General features: G+C 41.0%; 1 protein-coding gene across 2 annotated transcripts in view; it reads right to left on the bottom strand.

The window, feature by feature from the left end:
- Positions 1–18,867, bottom strand: part of ACAP2 (ArfGAP with coiled-coil, ankyrin repeat and PH domains 2) — a 176,500-nt gene that overhangs the window by 99,450 nt on the left and 58,183 nt on the right. For both annotated transcript variants that reach the window (XM_073626342.1, XM_073626343.1), the window contains exons 2-7: positions 16,482–16,539; positions 15,923–16,042; positions 12,329–12,382; positions 4,737–4,795; positions 3,515–3,698; positions 39–83 (exon numbers count right to left, since the gene is read on the bottom strand). In XM_073626342.1, the coding sequence (XP_073482443.1) occupies positions 39–83; positions 3,515–3,698; positions 4,737–4,795; positions 12,329–12,382; positions 15,923–16,042; positions 16,482–16,539 (520 nt within the window). The remainder of the gene's footprint in view (positions 1–38; positions 84–3,514; positions 3,699–4,736; positions 4,796–12,328; positions 12,383–15,922; positions 16,043–16,481; positions 16,540–18,867) is intronic.

Below are 18,867 nucleotides of genomic sequence, written 5' to 3'. Positions count from 1 at the left end.
CTATATTTCAAGGTGATAAACATGCATTTAGTACTTACAGATTTTAAAATCTCAGATCTCTTTTTGGACTGAAGTACATTTATCTACAAAAGAAAAAAAAACGGAGATCCATTAAGCTGACCACTGGTATATCATTTATAGCATGCAAACCATTGCTCAGTATGTATAATATATGAGCTTTCGCTAATAAGATAAGCATGCACAGTTTCCAGTGCAAAGGCCACATCTAATTAGAACTCTGTAGAGGTCAAGCTAACGTGAACATTGGAATTTGCATTAGCAATTAAATAGGAACTACAGAACGTTCTGCAGGATGTATATTTAAAGACAGACAGAGAAAGGAAGAAAGACAGTGAGTGAGTTTCAGAATAGGAGTGAGCTGAGCTGGGAAAGTAATGCATGTTCACATCAGTTATGAGGTCATCAAAGGAATGGATCTATGTGTGAAATATACCCTGTTTAGGTCAGAGCATTTTTCACTGTCTCACTTAAAAGTGGAACTTCACTCTCCCAATTTAACATTGATTATTTTTAATCCTTCTGCTGCTCGCATTAGTAAATAGATAGTAAAGTATATCATATTTATGTGTTTTAAAAGTTTTTGGGTTTTTTTCATGTCATACATCCTAAGAGTCTTCAGGAGGGGCTCTCAACTAAGCATACTCTCTTACATGCATGCTTGAGCTAAGGCAGGTGGATTCCAGGAAGTATATGCTACATCGAGGGTCAGCAACCTTTTTCCAATTAAGGGCCGGATTCAATGTATGTGAATGCATGGAGGGCTGCATTTACCTGCTAATAAATGAAGATTATAATAATCCTAACATAGTAATAACAGTACAGGTTAACCACACTTTAAGGTGCTTCACTAATACAAAGCCAGATCACCCCGAGGGAGCATACAAGTTCACTCAGTCGAGGCTATGGCATTTCTGCAGGGTCTCACACTCACCCACGCCCCCCTTCAGTGATTTGTTTGTTCAACTTATACTCACCCTGGCCAGGCCAGGCCACTGATTCTGGTGTTATAAAGTGAAAACTAATGGTTTTCACTTTATAGTAGTGCCCTGATCCCTATCCTGCTGTATGACAATAATCAACAAAACACAAGAAAACTTGAATAACATTTACTTTTACACATGAACAACAGAACAGTATATATATTTATTCTGGACCCCTTACACCCCCCCCCCCCCCCCGCAACTCTGCCCTTTCCTGCCTTGCCCTATGCAAAAAGGAAGACAGAGAAGAGCGAAACAGGGAGCAGGAAGCTGAGTGAGATATCGGGAGCTTCCAGGGTCAATTTTTCATATTAACAAGCTGGTCATTGGTTGCTAGGACCACCTAGCAACCAATCACCTGGAAAGTTAACTCCGGAAGCTCCTGCTGTCTTATCAGCACTGCTGTGTCTTCTCCCATGTTCTCATTCAGCTTCCTGCTCCCTGCTCTGCTCTTACTTAAAATGTCCGTGGGCCAAGTACACATGAATTCATCATGTGCACTGACGGGCCAGACATTTGGCGGCAACAGGTCGGACATTTAGCTGCACCATCCCTGGTGCGGACCGCAGGTTGCCGGCCCCTGTGCTACATGAATCATTTGCCCTTACTCAAAATGGCCACAGCCAGAAATGGCTAGGAGTGTGCTTTTCAAAGTGATTTTTCAACAAAATAAAGCACACATTAAATAGTGTTTTTGGTTTGTAGTGCTCAGATGCAGCGAAGATTCGCTTTAAACAGCTATAAATATTACAGGATAAGCATAGACACAGTTACGTTCCAGCGACATCAAATGACTATCCTTGTGTCTTTTGAATCAGAGCATGACAACCCCTTCAGCCATATGAAGTTCTCTGGCTCGTTAATATCTAGGGATTAGCTTCCAGAATTCTGTCTGCAGCAGAAAACGTTATCGTTTTTAGAATTTTGGGTTGAGAATCCTTTATCTCTGCCCTGAACTCCCCCCATCCCCCTCTGCAAAGTTTGTGCTATTTCTCATGTGTAGGCTCCATAAAGTTGTGTATGGATGGGCTTTCTAGTCACATGTGGCGTTTTCAATTTAGGCATATTTAGCTGCATTTGATGGAAAATTTAACATTTGAACATACCATTTGAAAAAAGGCTGTGCTTGATCTAATGTAACTGCATTTAAACACACCATTAAGTGGTTATAAAGGCAAGAAGGTTTTTTTTTTAACTTTTACCTTTAAAAATTTGCTTCCCAGCCCCCTCTTCCCCATAAACACTTACCTGAGCCCAATCTTGAACCAGCACTGAGCCCTTCTGCATAGCAACTTTGCAGCAGAGGGAGCCTGCTGCTGTCAATCAAATCCTCCCTGTGAGGATTAACTTTTCTCCCTAACACTTGGCTTAACACTAGCTCTTGCATTTTAGTCCACCCCACGAAGGGCATTTATTACAAACTTTAATGTAGTCGATTATGTGGTGTTAAAGTTCCTACTCTTTTTTGGTGTTCTATTTCCTTGAAAAATTTGTATGACAGAATGCTATTGGCTCTTGTGCTTGTGATGTTTTATTTGTGTGCAACCTTAGTGATCATCTCTACTATACCGGGTTTTTTTTTGTTGCTGATTCTTTGAAGTCATTCACACTATTGGTTGATTAGATTGTCTAGAATTGATGGAGTGATATTTTTGATATCAAAATACAGTTGCTGCATACTGAATTTTGATATTTGCTACTCTTATCTTAATTGCATGAGGACATGCTGAAGTTCTCAATAAAACACTGAATTGAAAAAAATCCTATGAGGGGGGGAATGGGGGATAGGGGCCTTAATTCTCACAATTTCATACCTTTGGGATATAATTTCAAGTTACCCAAAGAAATAAGATGGTGGTCTGAAGATGCAACTGCCAAATGATCGTTCTTTACCGAAATACATTAACAAACAAAACAGACAAGCAGCTCTGCTTTGGGAGCTCCTGTCAATCACCTCCCTTGAAGGAGGAGCAGGAGGGGTGTCTTGTGTGTTTAGTCTGGGCTGCCTATTCGTATTAACACATATCAGTCAAGTTTAATGAACATAGGGGCACACATGTACAGTAGTACAAAAAAGATGATGGGTGACAATATGAGTGCGTGCTTTCCCACCCTGAAGTTCAGGAAAGCCGCACTCAAGATCCTGGAGGATGTGGCTTAAGGGCAAAAGAAAGTGAGCGTTTCAGAGCATGGTGGAAAGGAACTGTTTTTTAAGGTCTGTTAACCTAACATTTTCAAATGTATTGTTGCTAAAAAAAGATTAGGCTATATAACTACTTTAATATTCAGGGTATATAACTACTTTAATATTCAGGGTTGATTGTACAAAGGACTATTGTAATGGGTTAGTATTCATTCATTTGGATTAGGAAATCTTAAAACTCTTCGTAAAAGTGTTATACGAGGGAATTTCTGTACAGTATAAACCACATGAGAAATCTTGTGAAATGCCCAATATTGAGAAATGGAGGTAGAGTATGATGAGATCAGGAAGTACCACTTATTTCAGTTACCTGTAAAACGTAGTCTAATGCAATGTGCCTGAAGCATTTCCGTGTTGCAGTAAGAATGTTAGTAGCTTCTTCAACCTCATGTTGTTTGGTCCGTTGCACCTGAGCATTTTTTGCCAAGGCATTTTCTTTTTCTTCACTGACTTTATCAAATTGTTTTTTAGCATCTTTGAATTTTCGAAGATCTCTAAAACAGAAAAAATAGCTTTGTTAGAACAAACACAGAACTCAAGCTCCATTCACACTTGTGCAATCTGTCATGCGACTTTGGACAAAGACTTAAAGTCGCAGTGACTTTGAAGAGATGCCTGCACTACTTTGGTGTGACTTTTGATGCGACTTAGATCCACTGAGCGTAAAGTTAGATGAAAGTCTCAAAGTTGCACTGGAAATCGTGAGAGACACGCTAATGTAAATGGAGCCTCAGAGTTGTCATCAAAATAGAAGTTAAGTTTAGAACTTTCATATATACATCTATCATGTGAAAAAAAAATGATAAACGCACCATATAACAAGCTCTCAAACTACAGCCCTCCATTTCTGGACTTTGCATAATAAGAGGCAAAGTAGCTCATGTGCAATAGAACAATACATACGATGAGTGACCTGCTCCCATGCATTATGTTTTTGCAGATCACTGGACTGAACTCAAACAGCACTGCATTGGACTTTTTTAACACTATGGGGCCCATTTATAGTGCAGAGCAGAGATCACAATCCACTGGACACAGCCGTGTTTACAGCGCACCGCGCTGTGTTTTCCGAGCCATTTATACATATCCAAGAGGGCAGTTTAGAGCCTAGGCTGTCACAATGAATTATCTCTGAATACCTGTGCAGGGAGATTTCTGATTAGAGGAAAGGCAGGTCCTGTAACTGCTCTCTCCACCATGGTTTTTTCTTCCATTCATGAATGGTACTGCCTTTGAGTTGGAGTCCCAAGTAAGTGGGCATAATGCAAATTTTGTAAAAGCACATAACTGTGCTTTTAAAACGTGGCTGTATTTTTTTTTAGCCATACCACCGCTTTCTAACTGGGGCGCTATGTGTTCCAGGAATACAGAAGTGGATGCTGTAAGAAAAGTGGTAGAACAATGTCAGAAATGATCAAGCCAAGTGTTAGTTACTGTGCAATGTGTATAAGCACCTATTAAAGCCAACTGGATAAAATAAACATTTCAAGGTAATACATTTATCACAAAGGAGCTAACCAATGTCAACTTACTCTTTCACAAATGTCTGGAGCTGTGACTTGATTGATCTTTGGGCTTGGTCAAACAGGATCTGAAATAACATCATCTCATTAGAAGAAAAAAAGGAAATGGATCTCAAAAGTTGTTTCACACTCTATTAATTATTTCCATACTATAACCATAAACAGACAAATAAATAAGGACAAAACACATGTACTCCCTAACATATTCTACATACTTTAACCTCTCACATATTACAGTGCCTTGAAAAATTATTCATACCCCTTGAAACTTTCCACATTTTGTCATGTTGCAACCAAAAACATAAATGGCTTTTATTGGTATTTTATGTGATAGATCAACACAAAGTGGCACATAATTGTGAAGTGGAAGGAACATGATAAATGGTTTTCCAGATTTTTTACAGATAAATATCTGAAAAGTGTAGCATGCATTTGTATTTAGCCCCCCAAAGTCAATACTTTGTAGAACCACCTTTCTCTGCAACTACAGTCTTTTTTGGGATGTCTATACCAGCTTTGCACATCTAGAGTGAAATTTCTGCCCATTCTTCTTTGCAAAATAGCTCAAGCTCAGTCAGATTGGATAGAGAGTCTCCGTGAACAGCAATTATCAAGTCTTGCCACAGATTCTCAATTGATGCCCCGTACACACGATCGGAAATTCCGCCAGCAAAATTCCGATGTGAGCTCTTGGTCAGAAATTCCGACCATGTGTATGCTCCATCGGACTTTTACTGGAGGAATTTCCACCAGCAAAAGATTGAGAGCAGGTCCTCTATTTTTCCGATTGAAAAAGTTCCTATCGGAAATTCCGATCGTCTGTAGCAATTCCGACACGCAAAATTCCTACGCATGCTCGGAAACAATTCGACCCATGCTCGGAAGCATTGAACTTAATTTTCTCGGCTCATTGTAGTGTTGTACATCACCGCGTTCTTGACAGTCGAAAGTTCAGAGAACTTTTGTGTAACCATGTGTATGCAAGGCAAGCTTGAGCGGAATTCCGTCGGAAAAACCATCCAAGGTTTTTCCGATGGAAATTCCGATCGTGTGTACGGGGAATAACACATGACAATGATTTGATCTAAACCATCCCATTGTAGCTCTGGCTGTATGTTTAGGGTCGTTGTTCTGCTTGAAGGTGAACCTCCGTCCCAGTCCCAAGTCTTTTGCGGACTCTTAAGCTGGATACACACTATACAATTCTCTTTAGGATTTTTTCCTTTAGATTTACCAAAACCATATAATATGAAGTCAAATCTAAACACTTTCAATTCGTATACAATCAGGCAGGCCCTTGCACTACATGGTTGAAGGTAAATCTAAAGGAAATCCAACAAAAGTTGTATAGTGTGTATCCAGCTTAACAGGTTTTCTTCTAAGATTGCTCTGTGTTTGGCTCCATCCATCTTCCCATCAACTCTGACCAGCTTCACTGTCCTTGCTGAAGAAAAGCCTCCCCACGAAATGATGCTGCCACCACCATATTTCATGGTGGGCATGGTGTGTTCTAAGTGATGTGCAGTGTTAGTTTTCAGGCCACACACAGCATTTTGCTTTTAGGCCAAAATGTAAAATTTTGGTCTCATCTGACCAGAGCACCTTCTTCCACATGTTTGCCGTGTCCCGCACATGGCTTCTTGCAAACTGCAAACAGGACTTATAATGGCTTTCTTTCTGTCTTCTTGCCACTCTTCCATAAAAGGCCAGATTTGTGGAGTGGACGACTAATAGTTGTCCTGTGGACAGATTCTCCCACCTGAGCTGTGGATCTCTGCAGCTCCTCCAGAGTTACCATGGGCCTCTTGGCTGCTTCTCTGATTAATGCTCTCCTTGCCCAGCCTGTCAGTTTAGGTGGATGGCCATGTCTTGGTAGGTTTGCAGTTGTGCCATACTCTTTCCATTTTCAGATGATGGATTCAACAATGCTCCGGGAGATGTTCAAAATTTGGGATTTTTTTTTAGAACATGTCTGGTGTGTTCCTTGGCCTTCATGATGCTGTTTGTTCACTAAGGTTCTCCAACAAATCTCTGAGGGCTTCACAGAACAGCTGTATTTATCCTGAGAATAAATTATACACAGGTGGACTCTATTTACTAATTATGTGACTTCTGAAGGCAATCGGTTCCACTAGATTTTAGTTAGGGGTATCAGAGTAAAGGGGGGCTGAATACAAATGCATACCACACTTTTCAGATATTTTTTTAAAAAATTGGAAATCTATTCATCATTTTCATTCCACTTCACAATTATGTGCCACTTTGTGTTGGTCTATCACATAAAATCCCAATAAAATACATTTACATTTTTGGTTGTATCATGACAAAATGTGGAACGTTTCAAGCGGTATGAATACTTTTTCAAGGCACTGTAACTTTTTTTCCCCCATTTACCTTTATCCAAAAAAGACTTTGTGTTTTTCTGTGGGAAAACAATAAGTGCAGACTTTCACTTTTTTCCTTGAGGGAAATACTTTCCGGGAGAAAAATCTCCTTATTTGCACTATACTGTTTGACCATCCAGGATTATTCACACACGTGTCTCACATACACAGAGAAAACATGTAGCCAGTAACATCATAATAACAGTAAAATTTTTATCAGTTTCCGTTCTGTAAATTCCACTGAGGATTTCCTTTTCCTCATATATTATCAAGCCAATGTCCGAATAAGCCAGCAAACAATACTCCTGTTAATCATTGCAATGGCTTCAGAATGCACTTGAAAGCATAGATTAACAGCCAATAAAGACCAACCCCAAAGGAAACTTTTTTTTCCAGTTTTGAGTGAGAGAGGGTAGAACATCTGTCAGGTAACACTACAAATAAGCAGCACAAACACATTGAATGCCTACAATATCCACGTAGGACAATATAAAAGTTGGTCATGGCCATCTTGAGCAAGGGCAGATGATTCATGTAGTATTTACTCCCTGGAATCCATCTGCCCTTAGATCAGGCATGCAGGCAGGAAGGTGTGCTTAGTGAAGGCTTCTGGGATACATGACATTTGCCTAGGTCTTGAAACCAAGAGGTAACTGAAGAGATGTATTAAAAAGAAAAAAAAAAAAAAAGAAGGAAATATGATATATTTTCCTATCCATTTACTAATGCGAGCAGCATGAGGATTAAAAATAAATAGTCAGTGTTACTGAGAGGGTGAAATCCTGCTTTAAACAGTATGCCAGAAGGGGCGTGGTTTGCCAAAGGACACGTGAACACGCTACCTCGCTGAGCTTCCACACCCAATACCAGCTTCACAGTGGGGAACAGCAATTCCTCTAATTTTCTGCTCAATAGATGAGTAAGTAGCCTAAGCAGAAGACACAGGAACTCCGGCTGATTGCTATACCAGATTCAAAGCCCAACATCGGGGCTTTTTTCCACAAGCCTGGAGTATGACAGTCCTCAAGCCATGCTTCCAACATGGTGCCCGACAGAGCCAATGGTGAAGCTTCCTCCCCGGCCCGTTCTACCCGTTGGATCAGCAATTTCCATTAAGCCTCCCAGCTGCACTTACTCAGAGTCAGGCAGCAACCAAGAGAATGGTGACTTCACGGGATTCCTAGAGAAATACTTTTCTCTATTACCTACAAAGAAAGATCAGGAGGCCATTATTAAGATTGCCATAAGCATAAAATGGAGGACCTACACTTGAGCCTGCAGGGCTTCCACAAACAGAGGCTAGCGAGAATGTCATCACACCATTCCTCTTTGGGTTTGTCGAACACCAGGCAGTACTGTCAGGACCATCATTGACAACTACAAGTTCTTTTTTCCCCGCATAGATGACCTAGAGGATCGCCATAGAAGTAATAATATACAACTGCAAGATCTTCCAGAGGCGAAACAATACAACAACCTTCTTCCAACTGTCCGGGGCATCTTTTACGCTTTACTAGGCAATACGGAGACTGAGCACATCGAAATCAACTGGCTACACAGGACCCCAGGATTCCTCAACCCAAACATGACCAAGCCCAAGAAAGCGCTTTCCAGAGTCCACTTCTTCAAATTGAAAGAAACGATCCTTACGAAAGCTAGGGAGAAAGGATCCATTGATTTTGACGGGGCCTAAATTAAGATATACCTAGACCTCTGTAGTGCTGTAGGTACTGCCTCTGAGATCTTGTGACTGATCTGACTGGAGTATTCCTCCGCATTCCCTGAATGCCTGCTTGATACTCGGTATCCCCCACATTAACATGTCTGCTGTTGTTTTTTCTTCTTCTATGGAAATATAGGAAATGTTCTGTTTGCTATTTGATCAATAGCTTTTATGGCCATCAGCCGTGGGTTCCCCTGGAATGGATTTCTTTCCTGCTCTTCGGGGTATACCAGTCAGGTGGACGCCTCACTTTGCTATAGGTCTTACACGTTAACAAGGAAGCTAGATTGTGTGCAAGATATTCTTGTTTTTGTCACTTCACACACTGGCAGCGGTCTTGTTTCTCGAGGGGACCCCCATGGCGAAGGGTCATGTTTTGGTCCCACTTTACAATACAATACAAAAATCAGTTATTAGCTGCTCTAAGGGATAAGAGGCTTCCTTACCTCTCTTACCGAACTAATCCCACCCATATCCACCCCTTCAGTACAAGTTCTTATCAGGTACAAGCTACAACGCTTGATGGACCTCATCCCCCAATAGGCTTCAAACTCGGAAATTTGCAACCCTTCTTGTGACTGCTGTTGGAAATTCTCAAATATTGCATATAGATGTCCTGACTTGATTAACCAGCCGGGTGACTCACTCATCCTTTTTATTTTCTTCTCGTTCCTCTTTCTTGCTGTTTTTTCGCTCTCTCTCTACTTGGTGTAAACTCAAATCTTAAAAAAAAAAAACCTTCTCTACTCAGTGTTAAGCAATCAGATGAATTAACTGGGCCACTTAGGTACTGAATTATTTACCACTTTTAGGAATTCATACAGTATTCCAGATCCACATCAAAGTTTACAGGGGCATTTAAACCATACGTAACTTTTTCATACCAGATAACTAGGATGCTGAAAGATCGAAATCACAAAAATGGTCCTGACTTTCTGTTGAAAGGATTATCGCATTGTGATGTCTCTTTTCAAATTATGAATTCACAGTGAATCTGTTTTACTATGATAGAAACGTTAAATAAACTTTTTGCTTTAAAAATAGCATTCCAAATCAAATCATTCATTTTTAATATTAAGTGCATAACAATTTGCACATAATTTCAGCGCCTCTAAAGCAGGTGCCTTCGTCCCACTTAACAAAATACGTTCTTTTTGGTCCTATGTATAGCCATTTAAGGACTCAGCCTCATTGAAGAAATCAAACCTTGGCACATCATCATGTACGCTAATCCACTCCTGATCCTATAAAGATGAGCAGATGCTGTAATCCAAGACAAGACAAGACAAATGCCAGCTGCCAGTTTGCACAGATCAAAAAATGGGTACTGCGGAAGTTCTGAAGACAGATCTTGTATTTCCTGCAGAAACTAACAAGAAAAGTCTCCATGTAGTTTACAAACCCTCCTTACGCTAAACCCAAAGCTTTTGAAGCTGTGTGCCAAAATCAGAAACAAAGGCATATGTTAAAAATGACTACAATTAAAAGGGCATTAAGGGCAATGACATGATCAAAAATAGCAAAAAATATACAGTAATCTAAACAAATCAGTCATAATTCAGTTGTCATTTATTATGTTTAAAGAGGACCTGAACTGAAACGGACAACAAAAGGCATCAGAGGACATATGACTAGTCTCCAGTATTTCCTATGCTCTCCCTGCAGCTGATCTTTTCCCCGGTCTGACATACCATGCCTTGTTCTGCACTGTGTCTCTGTGTAGAAGTCACTGTCTTTGTAGAGGAGCAGGACTTTTCTTTTTCTTTTCAGAGCTCCCCCCCCCCCCCGATGACTAGTGGATAATTTCCAAGGAGCAGCATAAGAGGTAAAAGCAGCACAGATCCACAGAATGAACAAAGCAGAATCAGAGAGATTCTTTGAAATGCAACTTCCCCCTTGGCAAAAAATACAATGAGTAACACAGCAGTGAGATGGACAGATCATATTCCAGATCCCTTGAGACTAGCAATCAGAGGCAGCACTGACTTAGATGATCTCACACCGAAAATATTAAATAAGTCCACTTTTTAGACCACGTTATGCCCATATTTATGGTTTAACTGAGGGGTTTTCTTCTGCCCTGCAGCAGCTGTCACTTTTGAATTTTGTGCGGCTGTGTAAGGCACTGCTCTCGCACAGCTGTGTCATTCATTCACTGAACTACAAGTCTCGTCCGCCACTGTGATGAATGCCGCACTTACAGTTCATTGAAACTTCCTGCAGCTCAACAACTAAAAGCCCATACCTCGATGCAGACAAGGAGCTAGAGGAAGAGTCTGTAGGAGCCTGTGCATTGCACCCACAATCTGTTGATTGCAGAAGCAAAGCTTTGCAGACCTATTTGCACAAAAAATAATAAATGCACGTTTTTGCTGCAAATATGGGTGCATTTATTATATTCATACAAAAGCTAGGCTTAGCCTTTCAGTTACGAGGCTTTAGGCATAGCCAGTGCACTGCCTACAAGAGTAAGACACAAAAGTAATTTTTCAGGGTACTCCTCAGGCACAATTCAAATTTCTAGATTTTTCCCTATAGCATGGCAAATCTTCAGTTTTTGAGTTCAGGCTCACTTTAAAGTGTTACTAAACCCAGGAGCCTGCTTTCACTATGTCTGGTCTCCCACAGTGCACAAAACTTGGAAATGCAATAGTTTTAGTAAATATAAACTGCTAAATACCTTTTCTCATTGGCAGTATATAGCAGTCTTGAGACTTCTATCAGTGTCTGTTTAAAACTTGTAGGTGGTGTTTTTATCCTCCCCTGTGTTACACAATACCACTACTGTAATAAATAACTTGTGAATTAAGACCATTCTTTTCCATATAAAAATTTGATTCTATGAACTGCATAAAACCAGTGGGATTTAAACGTGTAGTAAAGGTCCATGCCACAGTTGTATTGTAGCAAAAATATTTTATTTTTATATTTCCTCCCTCTCAAGCAAGGGTGCAAAACCTTTTAAGATAAGTCACCAAAAGTGGTCTCACTAAATTATTAATGCTCACACCTGAGCGTACTGGAATCGTAGGTAGAATCGCGGCAAAACATGAGACGCGTGTATTTCTTAATGGCACCCCAAACGCGGTGAGATTTCCCAGTGATTGTCAAGCGACAATAAAAAGAAAAAAATGGTACACAAGCTTCTTTGGAGCGTTTTTGGAGTGGAGGGAGGCCCATTTAAATGAATGGTGCTGCTCCAAAAACGCACCACCAAAAAAAAATAAAAAAAAACCCACACACAACACAGCTAAAAATATGTGGCTACACCATGCTTAGGTGTGAATGCAGCCTTAACATTACAATCAACTTCCTGGATTTGTTTTAGAAACACATGTATTTGGGGTCTAGGCACAAATACAAACTGATCTATAATGTCTCAGTGTAGTTGCAAAAATCATAGTATAGTGGAAATTAATATCAGTTTAAAAAAAAAACCTCAGTTTATAGCTATAGAAGACCCTTCTTTAGGACATTTCCATGTATGCACTTACATTATGAAACTTGATCATTTCTTCCAGACTGTCAGAGAATTTTGTCAGGCTACTCTGCAAAAAAAAAAAAAAAAGGAACATACATAATCAGATTTAAGATAATACGAAGTGTAGTAGCCTATAGCAAACAAAAACAAAACCCTTTCATTGATGTGTGTCTAGTAAACTGAGATCTTATTAGGTGTTACATTCTGCATCTAACTGCATAACTTTACTATGCTCCCTCGAAACCCCAATCTACCAAAGAAACATCCAAAAAGTCCTACACAGGTTTCAACTAAATCAAAATTTGATGGGGGGCTAGGCACTTCCACCTGGCTCCCATTCCCCATGAGAAAGAGCCTGGACCTGGCAATTCAGCCGCTCAGGCACCAAGCACCATGAGTGGGAAGCAGGGGAGTGTCATATGTTCCCCCTAGAAGTAGTGGAACACAGATGAGCTCCAGAAGAAGATTCGGCAGCAGGGAGGAAATGACAAATGCTGCCCGAGACTAAACAAACCTGCAACTTTACCTGGGTAATTCTAAACTCCAGATGTACATAAAAGACCACTATTTTTCCTGGTATATTAATTAAAATACCGTATACTGTTGCTTTAAGGACCTGAATCCATTTTTAAGGGTCTTTTAACACTCAACACCTCTTCCTGGGAAAAGGAAGGTAGTATTGTCAGACGGTCAGGCTCTACTACGTTATACAGAGCTTTCAGGTTAAAGGATACGTTAACCTTTTGGAGCATGTTACACATTACACCCATAGTTGGGGTATAATGTGTAACAAGCCCTAGGATGAGCACCCTCATAATTCATTGACAATTCCTCCAGATTTGTAACTGTCTGCTCGTACAGAGGTACAGGCAGGCAAGCTGGAGGAAGTGTCTGCAGGAGCCTTCCATTGCAGTAGATCAAAAGGTCGCAGGCGAACACTCTGCTGGGTCATTAGAAAAAATAAATGCCAATTTTTTCCTGCATAAATATATTTTTTTTAAAGGTAAACTTAGCCTTTAACTTTAGGGGCAAGCTGGGGGCAGGTCAGAAACCACACTGCACTACTTTACTGCATGAAGAAAAGCAAGGTCATTGACCTGGCCATACTGTAAAGAAGGGGTGCCTTGGTGAAACTTTAAAACAAGCATACAGGAGAGTTTACATATACTGTATGTACGAGGTGTGACAATTTAATTCTGGGAATGCCCGCAGCGTGGTACTATGGTGGTGAGTCACAAACGTTGACTCAGTCTTTTCGGAGCAGTAGAAGAAATAACATGTGTGTGCACTGTTAGGAGTAAAAGAGTGACAGGGATCTGGAGCAACAAATTAACATCAAAATTTGCATGAAAATTGGCAAAAAAAGTGTGAGTGAAACTTTAGCTCTGCTACAACAGGCTTATGGTGAACATTCAATCATGAAATCAAGTATTTTTGAATAGCATAGGCGGTTTGGGGGGAAGGATAAGTCCATGATGATGCAAGAAGAGGGCAGCAAAAAACGCAAAGGACAGATGCAAATGTGGACAAAGTGCGAACCCTCGTACGCTCATGCTGGTGCTTCTTGTTTTTTTTTGGGGGGGGGGTTAATCACCACAAGGGGATAGTTCACTACAAGTTCATAGAACATGGTACAACGGTCAATCAACATTGTTGCTTGTAAATTCTGAAAAGGTTTTGGGAATCTATTCAGAGGAAAAGACCGCAACTCTGTTCTGACAAGTGGATCCTTCACCACAAAAATGCTCCTCCACAAACTTTTTTTCTACAGTCTAGTCCAGTTTCAGATAAAAAGTGGTCTCTGCGGCGGATTCGCTGCGAGATCACTTTTTATCTGCGATCGGGTCCTCTTCCCTGTTTGGTATGGAGCTGAGTGAGGGGAAAGATGGCCCCTGCCCAGATCCATACCATTGGAGCGACATCAAAACGTCACTTACACCCATAGCTCTTAAAAAGGGATTTTTTTTTTTTTTGCATTTTAGTGTAAATATGAGATCTAAGGTCTTTTTGACCCCAGATCTCATATTTAGGAGGTCCTGTCATGCTTTTTTTCTATTACAAGGGATGTTTACATTCCTTGTAGATAGGAATAAAAGTGCCAATTTTAATTTTTTTAAAAGAACAGTGTAAAAATAAAAAGTAAAAAAATGAGGGAAAAAAAAAAATTTTAAACGCGCCCTGTCCCACCGAGCTTGCGCACAGAAGCGAACGCATACGTGAGTAGCGCCCGCATATGAAAACAATGTTCAAACCACACATGTGAGGTATCACCGTGATTGTTGGAGTGAGAGCAATCATTCTAGCTGCAGACCTCCTCTGTAAGACCCCTTTCACACCAAGCTGCCTATAGCGTCGGTGGTAAAACGCTATTTTTAGCGGCGTTTTACCGTCGGATTTGCGGCGCATTTGGCCGCTAGCGGGGCACTTTTACCCCCCGCTAGCGGCAGAGAAAGGGTTAAAACCACCCGCAATGCGCCGCAATAGCGGCGTTTTGCCAGCGGTGGATGAGCGGTAAACACACCGCTCCTTCACCGCTCCAAAGAAGCTGCTGGCAGGACTTTTCCTGATGTCCTGCCAGCGCGCCGCTCCGATGTGGAAGCCCTCAAGCTTTCACACTGGAAACAATGGAGCAGCTGTTTGAGGGCAGATTGCAGGCGCTATTTTTAATGCTACAGCGCATGCAAAATGCCATCGGTGTGAAAGGGGTCTTACTGAAAACATGCAACCTATAGAATTTTTCAAACATTGCCTACAGAGATTTTTAAGGGTAAAAGTTTGTTGCCAATCCACGAGCGGGCGCAATTTTGAAGCGTGACATGTTGGGTATCAATTTACTCAGCATAACATCATCTTTCAAGGTATAAAAAAGAATTGGGCTAACTTTACTGTTGTCTTTTTTTTTTTTTATTAAAAAAGTGTACTTTTTCGAAAAAAAGTGTGCTTGTAAGACCGCTGAGCAAATACGGTGTGACAAAGTATTGCAATGACCGCCATTTTATTCTCTAGGGTGTTAGAAAAAAAAAAACAATATATAATATTTGGGGTTCTAAGTAATTTTCTAGCAAAAAAAAAATGATTTTAACTTGTAAACACCAAATCTCAGAAAGAGGCTCGGTCCCTTAAGTGGTTAACAGTGCATGTAGTGAAGTTCAGCTTTAAAGTGTATCTAAAGCCCAAACCTTTTCTTTTTTTAGTTTTGGAAGGGAGAAGAGTGAAACCTCTGTCCTTAATTTTGTTTGTTTGTTTGTAACCCACTGAGATTAAGATTTGACCTCTCCATTTGTCCCGGTGACCCCCTATCCCCAGGACAGGAACGGATGATAAAAAAAGAAAAAAAAACGGCCAGGGTTTCAGTTATCCCCCGCTATACTCAAATCAGATAACCAGATGCCTATATGCGAAGCAGACATACTTGCTTGAAAATGGCAGGTGTTTTTTGTGCTACTCAGTTTATTATTTATAATCCCTAAATCTGCTTGAGAGCAATGCCAGCAATTGAAGGAAAAGATAAAGAAAATTCTGCAGCAGCACACTGAGTGGTCTGTTATCAATAGGGATGGTGTAACAATGGCATAGCTTCATATTGTTCTGAGCAGAAGTTGCTTACTTCAATCACTTTATCCTTGCTAGAATATTGGGCCAGGTCCCGGATTCCATTCATAAATTGCTTGTTGGCAGTACAATAAGCTTTTCCAGCATCGATCATTCCAATGCATAGTTTTACCAGCTGAAATAAAAAAAGTACAGTATTTACCCATTAAGATTACACTCACTGCAGTGTTACAGATCAAATCCCACTTATTTACCCTGCCAACTAACAAGGGTTGGTTACTTTTTCTGCAATGGACACATGCCACTTGCAGTTAGTAAAACGCATTATTCTATTCTCCTTTTATTTAAGGGCCATGTAATTTATTAAGAACTATGAATCACACAGCCAGATCTTCAATAAAATAATTTTTCATCATCAAATGGCTCAATTCACACCAATGAATTCACAGGCATGATGAATCACTGGGAGTGAAATGTAAAAATAAGGAGTCTATTAGAAATGTACTTATTATAGAAAATGGCAAGAATCACATATCACTGTAGAATTAGGGCAGCTTTAGGGAATTAACGTTAAAGCTTCAATATCTAAGACAAGTATGACTGAGAAGGTTTACCTTGTCAAGCTTCTGCTCAAGTTCTGATACATCTCCTTCAACTTCTTCTAAAGCGGCTCTGTAGGATGGAGATCAAATTTAGTTAAATTTTGAACCAAGGACAACATGAAAGGTACAGAAATATTGAGCCATAACATACACCAGGATTGTCATGACAGCTTAAAATTATCAGTGCCTACTGACTATCCTCAGACCCAATAAAAATATAGTTGTGTGTGCAGCATACAAAACTATTCCAATTAAAAGATCTAAAATTAAAAATTGATTTCTGGGAAATATTGTTTTGGTTGGGAAACAGTTTTTTCAGTATTTGAAAACAGTTGAATTGCGACTTAAAAAAGAAGTACAGCCAAAGCTGTACTATTGTGGATCACAAAAGTGCAGCTTGCTTTACACTCTTGTGACTCTTTTTCAGCAGACAGCGGGCTGAAGCCTTCATCAAAGCGATGCTTTTGATGAAGGCTTAGGCCGAAATGCATCAGAACTTTTGGATGATGTTCTTGCTATAATGCTACAAAAAAAAAAAATTTCTATGGAGAAGCTGTCGAGTTGCCGGTTTGTACTTGTTATGGATTCTCTGTGAACACACACCAACTACATTATACAGCGGTAGAGCTTGGGTGAGCTTTCTTTTGAGACAGTGGGCTGAAGTCCACTGTCTTCTGAGGTCACAGAGCCAGTCCAGGCTTGGGCAAGATCGTGACACTGGAGTCGGTATCTGCACACATGCCTGGATTGGCACCCGGCTCAGTGAGCCGCTAAGAGCCTGAGCTGCCCGCTCCCACCCTGCCACAGCCCAGCGCTCCAGTGAGCAAAGAGGGGGCAGAGCAGAGAGCGGTGACTGACAGTCAGCAGCTCTCTGCTCAGGGAGCAGTGAGAACCGAGCGACCTGTGGTTTAGATTGCTTCGTTCTCAGTGTTAGAGCCGGTGGGGGACTGATGCTGCATCCACCTAGGTAAGTATAAATCTGCAAAAATCTCATTCTCTTTTAAGAGTTTTTTTTTCCTGCATGGGCTTACACTACCAAGGCCATGTCCTAATTCTTTATTTAACAAAAGGCAGGGGTTGACTATTGTAATCTCAGAATCAGAACATCGCAGACGAAGCTAAGTCAGGCAGTTGGAGATCAACAAGTACAGCTGCAACATTAGCGTTACAAGGTCAATGCTCTCTGAAATTAAATACAAAACATAATGCAAGAAAGGCAAGTAAGGTCATGACCAAGAATGTATGATAGACCTGCTAAGGCTGCTGCCTACCAGAAAGAAAATAGAAAGAATCAAAAACGAGAAAGAAAAAAAAAGGAAAGAGAAAAAAAAAGGGGGGGGGTTGCCGACAGAGAGGGAAAGGGGTGCGCTATATTTATAATGAAAATACACATATCCAAGTTTTGTACAAGCTATTAAAGGAGGTTGGGCTCCAAGGGATCAGAATAATCAAAAGCCATTAAAGCATGCAGGTTTACTGCAACTGATGTATATGTGTTATGTTTGTTTACATGAATTGCAAAGATATGTACAAAAACACTATTTATAAAAAAAAAAAATATTGCTTTTTAATTTGTCGGCAAAGTTCCAGATCAGAATTATTTTTTGTTTTTCATCTGGTTGCAGTTGAAGTGGAAAAATCAGGAGAGGCGGGACCGGAAACGGATGATGGAGTGAGCTGGTGAGGAGAGAATGTGTGTGTGCGCTCCCACCTCACTCCCACAATATGGGTGAGAACCCGCTCCGACCCTGACTGCGCAATAAAGAGCAAGGATCAAGCCGACAGTGCCTATCTGGTGGTGTGTGATGAGCCTGGTACCTGTTTCCGCGGACCCCCGTGCTTGACTGCTGCCCCCGAACCCCCGTGCCTGGCTGCTGCCTGTGACCTGTGTTAACATCTTGGTGGGAGCGGTGCGGTGCGTCCCCCTCTGCCCTCGGAAATCATCGGAAATCCTCGGAGGACCAGAGAGATCCCGAAAGGAAGTCAGGTGGTGGTGCGCTCTCGCGGGAGCACGGGCGGGAGTGAGAGTGAGTACGAGGAGTGTTTCCTCGACAGCCCCAGGAGTGTCAGCAACGGAAGCTCCGAGAGGAGAATCTGCAATACCAGTCCGAGAAGCGGTGGTGACCGAGCCCCCCCGAAGCTGCGGTGCCCAAACAAGCCACGGAGCCTGGGTGAGTGAGCGGACACTGTATTTGAAACTGAACTGACTTGTTTATTAGATGGTGGAGAGAGAGGGCTATTGAAGGCTGTCTAAAGGTTGTATATACAACCGCTATTAACAGAGGGGGATCTATAAGTACTGCTTGGATTTTACCTGGGCCGAACAGGGTTGCCAGAGGTGATTTTTTCTTTTGAGGCCGGAGAAAGGTGTCCCTCATTAATGATTTGCTGAAAGCTA

The sequence above is a fragment of the Aquarana catesbeiana genome, linkage group LG04, assembly GCF_042186555.1.
Source record: "Aquarana catesbeiana isolate 2022-GZ linkage group LG04, ASM4218655v1, whole genome shotgun sequence".
Taxonomy (NCBI): Eukaryota; Metazoa; Chordata; class Amphibia; order Anura; family Ranidae; genus Aquarana; species Aquarana catesbeiana.
This window is presented reverse-complemented; position numbering and strand designations above follow the sequence as displayed.